This window comes from Eimeria acervulina, genomic scaffold, assembly GCF_000499425.1.
Source record: "Eimeria acervulina Houghton genomic scaffold, Eah_scaff396, whole genome shotgun sequence".
NCBI classification, from domain to species: Eukaryota; Apicomplexa; class Conoidasida; order Eucoccidiorida; family Eimeriidae; genus Eimeria; species Eimeria acervulina.
In genome coordinates this window covers 1-10,000 of record NW_013549838.1, presented here as the reverse complement: position 1 = coordinate 10,000, position 10,000 = coordinate 1, and the positions used below count along the sequence as shown (strand labels likewise).

Here is a 10,000-nt window from a genome sequence, read left to right as displayed (position 1 = left end):
GCAGCAACAGCAGCAGCAACAGCAGCAACAGCTAAGCGCGTTTGGAGTGCTTGGCTGCTACCCATAAAACCACATCGTCACAACTTCAGCAGCAGCAACAGCAGTAGCAGCAGCAGCAGCAGCAGCAATATCAGCAGCAGCAGCAAATACAGCAAACCCGCAGCAGCGGTAAAAAGAGCAGCAATAAGCGCAGCAGCAGCTGCAGCAGCAGCAGGAGCTAAGCCATCTCACTTCAGATCTTCAATAAGAAGGCGGTTAAATGCAGCAGCAGCATTAAGTGCTGCTGCTGCTGCTGATGCTGCTGCTGCAGCAGATGAGGCAGAGGACGACCCCTATGATGATATTGACGTGGAGTAGGATTTGCTGCTGTTGCTGCTGCTGCTGCTTCTGCTGCTGCTACTGCTCCTGCTGCTGCTACTGCTGCTACTGCTCCAGTTGCTACTGCTGCAGTTGCTGCTGCTGCAGTTGCTGCTGCTGCAGTTGCTGCTGCTGCAGTTGCTGCTGCAGTTGCCAGCACCACGCAGCCAGCGTCACAACAACCACCTGTAGCAGCAGCAGCAGCTGCTGCAGCAGTAGCAGCAACAGCAGCAGCAGCAATGCGTTTGCGTGTGTCTTAGGGATTACCCGTTTGTTGCTGCCCCTGCAAACCTCTTTATAGATGAAGCTATGCGGCAGCAGATGCTGCAGCAGCAGCAGCAAGAGCAGCAGCAGCGAGTTGCTGCGTACAACGAACGACTACGTCGGCGCAGCAGCAACAGCAACAGCAGCAGTAACAGCAACAGCAGCAGCAGCAGCAGCAGCAGCGCCGACGACAGCGCGAACGCCAGCAACGCCAACAGCACCAGCAACAGCAGCAGCAGCAAGAGCAGCAGCAGCAACGGCAGCAGCAGCAGCAGCAGCAAGAAGCGCATTTACTTTGCTAAGGATTTGCTGCAAGAGGATGAGCCTGACCTTCTTGTTAAGGGGACGGAGGGAGACAACAGTAAGCAGCAGCAGCAGCAGCAGCAACAGCAGCAGCAGCAGCAACAAGACAAGAGTAGCAGCGCCAGCAACAGCAGCAGCAGCAGCCAAAGCAGCAGCAGCAACAAGAAAAGCAGTAATATCCGCTAAGCGGTTCCTTCCAGCCTTGTTGCTTCTGCTGCTGCTGCTGCTGTTGCTGCTGCCTTTGCTGCTGCTGTTGTTGCTGCTGCTGTTGCTGCTGCTGCTGCAGATTTTGAGGTGTATCTTGACGGAGAGATGAAGCATCTTGTAGACCAGGAGCCTCCAGAAGTTTATGTCAGTAAACCCTAAACCCTTAAACCCTAAACCCTTAAACCCTAAACCCTTAAACCCTAAACCCTTAAACCCAAACCCTTAAACCCTTAGGCGTCGGTTCCTAAACCCTAAAACCCTAAACCTCCACTCAGCTACCAAAACCCTAAACCCCTAAACCCTAAACCCTTAAACCCTAGACACATCCCCCTAGCCTTCATCTTTTGTGTGCATGCACGAGACACCAGAAAACCCTGGCATTTAGGGTTTAGGGTTTAGGGTTTAGGGTTTAGGGTTTAGGGTTTAGGGTTTTTGCTTTCGTCAGACGGATCTGCTGGAATACGAAAAACTCTACAGGGGCCTGGGGCCTTGGCCTGAAGGTGCTTCTCACTGCTGCTGCTGCTGCTGCTGCTGCTGCTGTAGTTTCTGCTGCTGCTGCTGCACATAGGCTGCTGAGGCCGAGGGTTTAGGGTTTAGGGTTTTGAATTGCAATGTGTGCGCAGCACCAACAAAAGAGGGGAAAGGCATCCCTTATCGCAAGACTGTTGAGGTCCTAAACCCTAAACCCTAAACCCTAAACCCTTTTTAAACCCTAGACCCTTTATAACCCTAAACCCTGTTAATCTCTAGCCCGACGGTAAACCCTTGTAAACCCTAAATCCTTTGATGACAGGCTCATACGCAAGGTTTAGGGCTTGGCGCTTAGGGTTTAGGGTTTAGGGTTTAGGGTTTAGGGTTTAGGGTTTTGTTGCAGACAATCGCAGAAGCCATGGCTGAGGAAGCGAAGTGGGCGCGCCGCGAAGAACAGCCACGAGAGGGTAGGTTTAGGGTTTAGGGTTTAGGGTTTAGGGTTTAGGGTTTAGGGTTTGTACCTTGTGCTCTTACAAACTAAAGTCTACAGATTTGTGCAGGCGTACTGCGCCGTCGGCGCAGAGGCATTCCAAGTGATGATTAAGGTTTAGGGTTTAGGGTTTAGGGTTTAGGGTTTAGGGTTTATGTTTCAGAGTGGATATTAGACGAAGACGAGGAGAAGCTGCTCGAGCCTCGCGTGCTTAAAGTATATGAAAACCTCAAAAGACATTACAAGTGAGGATTAGGGTTTAGGGTTTAGGGTTTAGGTTGTTCCCTCTATGAAGCCCCCACCCTAAGCCCTAAACCCTAAACCCTAAACCCTAATTGTGTTTTTCTCAGCCCGACAACCCGCGAGAAGTTTGAGAGGTTTGCAGGCGAGGGTTTTGTCTTGGACGGAGAGCCGCTGCCTCTTGTAGAATTAAACCAGCCCCAAGTAAACCCTAAACCCTAAACCCTAAAACCCTAGACCCTGAACTCGTCTCTTGTGAAGTCATGCGAGTCACCAGTAAACCCTAAGCCCTAAGCCCTAAACCCTAAGCCTTTGCAAACCATAAACCCTAGGCGATCGAATTCACGATGCCGCGGTGTCTTCTTAGGGTTTAGGGTTTAGGGTTTGGAGTACAGTCCCAACTTATGTGTTGCCTAACGATGCACAGGCTTTAGGGTTTAGGGTTTAGGGTTTAGGGTTTGTTTGCTTTGTGCGCATTATAGCCTTCGCTGACTCCGGACAAGGGTTTCTTCTTCTTAGATGCTTCCTATGCATTTGCAAACCCTCGCTCTCCTTTAGGCGCCGATATGGGGCAGGTAAACCCTAAACCCTAAACCCTAAACCCTAATCCCTAAACCCTACACTCGTCTTGCGTGGCTGTTGGCTGACAAGATCAAGCGCTGAGCTCTGAGGTTCGTGAAGGGTTTGAAACCCACGAGCTAGGGTTTAGGGTTTAGGGTTTAGGGTTTAGGGTTTGGGTGTGTCTGCAGATTGACGATCCTCTCGACTCCCCCTGGCGGCGTCGAGCAGAAGAAGTTATCCGGTTTGTATTCAGAATTAGGGTTTAGGGTTTAGGGTTTAGCACTAGATGCCTTTAGGGTTTAGGGTTTAGGGTTTAGTATTAATTAAGGGTGTTTTGTTTCCTTGACTCTTCATCTCCTCCGCTTCTTTAGGGTTTAGGGTTTGGGTTTATTGTTAAAGTTGCGGGGTTGATGGTTTGCCCGAGAGCTAAGCTCTAAGGGTTTAGGGTTTAGGGTTTAGGGTTTAGGGTTTAGGGTTTAGGGTTTGTGCAGGCAAGTCGTATCGTATGGCTGGCCGCCTCGAGTCCGCCGAACCTTCACAGGCTTTGTTTTGTCTGATTGCTCGTGGGAGCAAAGTCGTTTGCTGCTGCCAGTGCAGCAGCAGCAGCAGCAGCAGCAGCAGCAGCAGCAGGAAGACGACGACTGCAACAGCATCGTGACAGTGCAGGATCTCCGGCATCTCCTGCAGATGATTCGTAACCATAAAAACCCTCATTTCTTTAATTGTCTCTGTTTGTCTCTTTCTTTATTTGTCTCCTTCTCTAACTGTCTCTCTGCTTCTGCTTCTTCTTTAGCTGTCTCCTTTTGTCTGTCTCTTTTGCTCTCCGTCTGTCTCCTTTTGTCTTCTTTGTTTGTCGCTTCGCTATACACCAGCCCTCTGTTCAGAAACAAGGGTTTAGGGTTTAGGGTTTAGGGTTTGTGCACAGGACACCGGCTGCAAGACCTGAGCGACTTGGAGTCTCTTCCTCTCGTTGATGCGTTCGATATTCAAATGGCTGCTGTGCCTGCTGCTCCCCTGCAGCAGCAGCAGCAGCAGCAGCAGCAGCAGCAGCAGCAGCAGCGTCGGCTTGAATTACTAGGTCGCCGCGAGCTTACGATGGCAGCAGGATCTCTGGTGTACATACACCTGGAGAGTGAAGAAGCAGCAGCAGCAGTGCAGCAGCTACCTGCAGCAGCAGCTGCTGCTGCTATCGGTGCCTGCGCTCGCATGCACGCAGCAAGAGCCGCAGCAGAGGGGGCGCCTCCTGGCAGCAGCATGTTGCAGCTGCTGCTGCAGCAGCAGCAGCAGCAGCAGCAGCTGCCCCTGCCTCCCATAGAAGAAGAAGATGCAAGAGATTATATAAGCCCGATGGGATATTGCGAGTCTGTCCCCCCAGCAGCAGCAGCAGCAGAACTTGCTGCTTCTGCTGCTGCATCTGCTGCACCTTCATATGCTGTTGCAGCAGCAGCAAACAGACTGTCTCCTCAATCCATCGCTCCTTCTCATGCATTCCTCACCCAAGCTGTTGCCGGCAGCAAACTGCAACAGCAGCAGCAGCAGCAGCAGCAGCAGCAGCAGCAGCAGCAGCAGGCAGTGCTGCTAGGGTCTCCTAATGCCTGCTGTCTCTTTTTTGCTCGAGATGGCGAAGTGTTTTTGACTTCGCTCGACGCTGTAGAGAGGGTAATATATATTTATATATATATAGCACATTCTTCTGTCTCCTTTTGTCTCTTTCTTTGTCTCTTTCTTTGTCTCCTTATCTGTCTCTTTATCTCTCTCTTTCTTTGTCTCTTTCTGTGTCTCTTTCTCTGTCTCTTTCTCTGTCTCCTTCTTTGTCTTTTTCCTTGTCTTCTTCTGTCTCTTTGTGTCTTTTTTTGTCTCTTTGTCTGTCTCCTTTTGTCTCCTTTTGCTTGTTTCTTTAATTGTCTCCTTTTGTCTCTTTCTTTGTCTCTTTGTCTGTCTCTTTATTTGTCTCTTTCTCTCTCTTTGTTCGTCTCCTTTTGTCGCTTTGTTTGTCTGTTTGTTTGTCTCCTTTTGTCTTTATATGTATCCTTTTGTCTTTATCTGTCTCCTTTTGTCTTTGTCTGTCTCCTTTTGTCGCTTTGTCTGTCTCCTTTTGTCTTTGTCTGTCTCCTTTTGTCGCTTTGTTTGTCTCCTTTTGTTTTTCTTTTTATTTATTTGTTTGTTTGTTTTTTGTGTATTTGTTTGTTTTTTATATTTTTTTTGTTTGTCTCCTTTCCGTTTTTGTCTCTTGATTTATTTTTTTATTTTCTTTGTTTTCTTTGTTGTCTTCTGCTGCTGCTGTCTCTTCTTGCTGCTGCTGCTGTATCCTCTTGCTGCTGCTGCTCTTCCTGCTGCTGCTGCTGCAGGTCGTCCTCATTCCCCCCGAATCCCCAGCAGCAGCAGCAGCAGATGCAGCAGCAGCAGCAGATGCAGCAGCAGCAGAAGAGGAGACAGCAAACCCGCTGCAATGAGCAGAATAATGAGTAGAAGCAACTGAGGAGACATTTGAATGCCCTGCAGCAGCAGCAACAGCAGCAGCATCACAGCAGCAGCAGCAGCAACACTAGAACCAGCAGCAACACTAGAACCAGCAGCAACAGCAGCAGCAGCAACAGCGACAGCAGCACACGCTAGCCTAGCAGAAGCAGCAATAGAACAAATCCAAAACTCATAAACTGCTGCTACTGCTGCTGCAGCAGCAGCAGCAGGTGTTTGCTGCTGCTGCTGCTGCTGCAGCAGCAGCTGGTGAGCAGAGAGAGAAGTTTTTTCAACAGGAACGGAGGCAGCGTTTGCTGCGGCAACACAACAAGCATAGCAGCAGCAGCATCAGCATTTGCTGTTGCTGTTGCTGCTGTTGGTATTGCTGCAGCTGCAGCTGCTGCTGCAGCTGCTGCTGCAGCTGCTGCTGCTGCTACCACACATGGCCGTTCTTTTCTATTCGTAGGCCTGCATGATTAAAAACAGCAGCAAACTCCGCGAATGTGATATACTGTTTCTTTGCTGCTGCTGCTGCTTCTGCTGCAGCAGCAGCTGCTGCAGAAGCATCGTGAGGGGCGGCAGAAGCAGCAGCAGCAGCAGCAGCAGCAGCAGCAATCATGTCGATAAGGTCTTTCTCGTTCAGATCAAGGGACGCCGCTTCTGCTACTTCTCGCAGTCTCTCAAGTGTTACATAGTTATGAAATGTGCCGCTGCTGCTGCTGCTGCTGCTGGAGCTGCTGCTGCTGGAGCTGCTGCTGCTGCTACTATTACTATTAATACTACACTGGGTCTCTGTTGCAGCGGTATGAGTTGCAACGGGTGCTACTTGCTGCTGCTGCTGCTGCTGCTGTTCTTGCTGCTGCTGCATCTCTGCTGCTTCTGTTGTGAGGTCGCCCTGCAGCTTCGTGAGTGTCTGCTGCACTTGCGTTGCTTGCTGCTGCTGCTGGCGCTGCTGCTGCTGCTGCTGCTGCTGCAGCGGGATCAGCGGCTGCACGCCTGTGAGGACATCCCAGAGGAAGTCTCTTGCTGCCAGCAGCTTCTCTTCTTTCCACGCTGCTGCTGCTGTTGCTGCTGCTGCTGCTGCTCGCTGACGTTGCTGCTTGCGCTCAGCCCGCAGCGCAGCGCGCCGCTGTGCCAGCACCGATTTGCTGCTGCTGCTGCTGCTGCTGTTCGTGCGACTTGTTGCTGCTTTTCGCGTTGCTGCTGCTCCGTTGCTGCAGCGGCGTCTTCTGCTGCTGCTGCTGCGGCGGCGCCCCCTGCCTGCTGAGAACTCCGCGTCGCTACCCCAGCTGCTGTTGCTGCTGCTGCTGCTGCTGCTGACGTCGCTCTCGCTGCTGCTGCTGCTGCTGCTGCTGGCAGAAGCAGCAGCAGCAGCAGCAACGCGGCGTCTGCTGCATCGGCCCGTTACCTGCTGGGGTGTCTGCAACTCGCTACTGCTGCTGCTGCTGCTGCCCTTGTTGCTTCTGCTGCTGTTGCTGCTGTTGCTGCTGTTGCTGTTGCCGCTGCTGCTGCTGCTGCTTTCCACGTTGAAGTGGCGTTCTGAGTGGCTGCTCTTTGGATCGGCCTCACATTTGCTGCTACTGCTGCTGCTGCTGCTGCTACTGCTGCTGCTGCTGCTACTGCTGCTGCTGCTACTGCTGCTACTGCTGCTGTTGCTGCTGCGGTGGCTGGAGGCGGCGAGTTCAGAAAGGGAGAGGCCCAAGGCTAGCTGCAGATCCTCATCTTCTTTGCTGCAGTTGCTGCTGCTGCTGTTTCGTCTGCTGCTGCAGCTGCTGCTGCTGATCTGTTCATTACGCAATCTCTTTCGATGCGCTCTGCTGCTGCTGCTGCTCTCTGCTCCTGCGTGCTCCTGTATGTTGCTGTTGCTGCTGCTGCTGCTGCTGTTGCTCAGGCGGCCGCGCCTTCTCCCCTGAGGCCCGAGAAGCTGCTGCTGCTGCTGCTGCTGCTGCTGCTCGCGTTGCTGCTGATCGTTGAAGCGTGGTTCCTGCTTGCTGCCGGCGCGCTGCCTCCTGCTGTTGCTGCTGCTGCTGCTGTTGCTTTTGCTGCTGCTGCTGCTGCTGCTGCTGTTCACGTGCGCTGCCTCGCCATCGCATGCCTTCGTTTTCTGTTGCTGCTGTTCTTGCTGCTGCTGTTGAGCGTCGTCTTGCTGCTGCTGCTCCTTCTGCTGCTGCTGCTGCTGCTCCTGCTGCTGCGGTTTATCCTCGTTTTGCTTCTGCTTTTGCCTCTGCTCTTCTTGCTGCTGCTGCTGCAGGGAGAGGGATAGCGCAAGGGCTAGCTGGAGCTCCTCATCTTCTGACAGCTGCTGCTGCTGCTGCTGTTGCTGCTGCTGCTGCTGCTGCTGCTGCTGCTGGCGTGAGCACCGTTGGCTGTGGCGTCTCCTTCTGCCCTCTTGTGGAGGCATTGCGGTGTATGCACACCTCAAACAGCAGCACTAAACAGCAGCACCATCACTCTGCTGCTGTTGTTGCTGCTGCTGTTCAAGCTGGTGCTGCTAGTGCTGCTGCTTGCTGCTGTTCTTGTTGTTGTTGGTGTTGTTATTGTTGTTGCTGCTGCTGCTGCTGGAAGTTCTTACTTCCAGCAGCACGGAAGATGTGTAAACCCTAAACCCTAAATCCTAAAAACCCTAAACCCTAAGCCATAAACCCTAAACCCTAAACCCTAAACCCTTCATAAGGATGAACATCTGTAAAGCCTCGGCAGCAAAATAAAAACGAAGGAGAAGCGCGCCTGCTGCTAAGGGCCGCACAGAAGGGGCCCTTGGGGGCCCCTCCTGCTGCTGCAGCAGCAGCAGCAGCAGCAGCAGCAGCAGCAGCAGCAGCAGCAGCGAGATATTATGGCGGCTGCTGCGGCCCTAAACCCTCTGCAGCAAATATATATGTTGATAAATGAAGAGAAATAAATAGTTTTATTATTTCTTTTTAATAATTAAACTTCACCAGCCTTCTGCTGCTTTATAAGAAAGTCAGGGTGGCTACAGACAAGGAATGGTCTGTACAGCAGCAGCAGCAGCAGCAGCAGCAGCAGCAGCAGCAGCAGCAGGAATATCATGCATGTTTTTTAGTATACTTCTCTGCTTTGCGTAGTACAATTTGTTTTCTTCGTTTTGTTTATCTATTAATTCTACTTTAAATAAAACCCTTTATTTTTGCTGCAACAGCTTCACTACTTGCTGCTGCAGAGCAGCAGCAGCAGCAACAGCAGCAGCAGCAGCAGCAGCAGCAGCAGGCCAAGGCAACACATAAGAGAAGACCCCTCTCTTTTCTGCCCCGCCGCAGAACCAATAAAAATAAAATTAAATTAAATAAAAAAATAAATAAAATAATTTAATAAATAATAATTATATTTATTTAACTCTTTTTATACTGTAAACAAAGGGTTTGGAGAGTTAAGGCCGCCGGCGCCGAGGCATGCAAACCCTAAACCCTAAACCCTAAACCCTAAACCCTAAACCCTAAACCCTAAACCCCCGTCCTCAGTTATCTCCTTAATTATTTAATTATTTCACTACAGACATTTGAACTTAAAGGGAGAGAATCAGGCAAGTCTCTAGCTGATTTAGGGTTTAGGGTTTAGGGTTTAGGGTTTAGGGTTTACGGGTCGTCTTCTCTATGCAGCAGTCGCAGCACTAGAAGACGCAGCAGTTGCAGCAGCAGCAACAACAGCAGCAACAGCAGCAACAGCAACAGCAGCAGCAACGACACCAGGAGCGACAGCAGCAGCAGCAGCAGCAGCAACTGCAGCAACTGCAGCAACGGCAGCAGTACCTGTGTCAGTTGGCTGAGCCCCTTCAAACGCCCTGGTTTTTGCTGCTGCTGCTGCTGCTGCAGCGCAGCAGCAGCGAGCCCGTTGTCGCAGGGGAGCCTTAGCATTCTGCAGCAACTCGCTGCAGCAGAGAAGGCGACAGCAGCAGCAGCAGCAGCTACAGCAGCAGCAACCGCAGGGACAACTGCTGCGGCGGCAAGCCCAGCATCGGCCGCAGCAACAACAGCAGCAGATTCAGCAGCAGCAGCAACAGCAGCAACAGCAGCAGCAGCAGCAGCACAATGAGTGAAGCAGGGGACGCAGGCCCGCGGCCGACTGTCTGTCAAGAGACAGTTGAGCGAATGCTTGATGGATTGGCGGTTCGTTGCTGTTGCTGCTGTTGCTGCTGCTGCTGCTGTTGCTGATTTGCTGCTGCTGTTGTTTTGTTGTTTCTGGCTGTTGTCTCTTCTTATTTTTATTTATTTATTTATTTTTTATATTTTGTTAAATCCCCTTAGAAGCAAACATTAATTCAGAGCCCCACAGATTAGCAGCAGCAGCAGCAGCAGCAGCAGCACAAACAGCAGCATTAGCAGCAGCACAAACAGCAGCACAAGCAGCAGCAGGAGGAGCATGAGAATAATGAGTATATATAGATAAGAATAGAGACTGTTGAAGATATTAATTAGATAGAGCAGACACGCATTTAAACAACTGTCTCCTTTTGTCTTTGCTGCTGCTGCTGCTGCTGCTTCAAAGGTGCTAGGCAAACAAGTTAGATATGCTGTTGAAGATATTAATTAGATAGCGCAGACACGCATTTAAACAACTGTCTCCTTTTGTCTTTGCTGCTGCTGCTGCTGCTTCAAAGGTGCTAGGCAAACAAGTTAGATATGCTGTTGAAGA

General features: G+C 51.2%; 2 protein-coding genes across 2 annotated transcripts in view; one reads left to right on the top strand and one right to left on the bottom strand.

Annotated features, from left to right (window-relative positions):
• Positions 1-5,346, top strand: part of EAH_00036600 (hypothetical protein, conserved) — a gene marked incomplete at both ends in the record, with an annotated part of 5,559 nt that extends 213 nt beyond the window's left edge. Inside the window, 13 exons of the mRNA XM_013395650.1 lie at positions 1-353; positions 618-1,096; positions 1,211-1,275; positions 1,577-1,631; positions 1,755-1,801; positions 2,006-2,069; positions 2,256-2,337; positions 2,443-2,536; positions 2,815-2,907; positions 3,082-3,134; positions 3,385-3,587; positions 3,819-4,552; positions 5,242-5,346. The exon at positions 1-353 is cut by the window's left edge and continues 87 nt beyond it. Coding sequence (XP_013251104.1) covers positions 1-353; positions 618-1,096; positions 1,211-1,275; positions 1,577-1,631; positions 1,755-1,801; positions 2,006-2,069; positions 2,256-2,337; positions 2,443-2,536; positions 2,815-2,907; positions 3,082-3,134; positions 3,385-3,587; positions 3,819-4,552; positions 5,242-5,346 — 2,427 coding nt within the window. The remainder of the gene's footprint in view (positions 354-617; positions 1,097-1,210; positions 1,276-1,576; positions 1,632-1,754; positions 1,802-2,005; positions 2,070-2,255; positions 2,338-2,442; positions 2,537-2,814; positions 2,908-3,081; positions 3,135-3,384; positions 3,588-3,818; positions 4,553-5,241) is intronic.
• Positions 5,347-5,786: 440 nt separating this feature from the next.
• Positions 5,787-7,754, bottom strand: EAH_00036590 (hypothetical protein, conserved; the record flags this gene model as incomplete). The annotated part of the gene is made up of 1 exon (XM_013395649.1): positions 5,787-7,754. One exon carries the CDS (start codon positions 7,752-7,754, stop codon positions 5,787-5,789), a length of 1,968 nt encoding a protein of 655 aa, XP_013251103.1.
• Between the last annotated feature and the right edge of the window lie 2,246 nt (positions 7,755-10,000).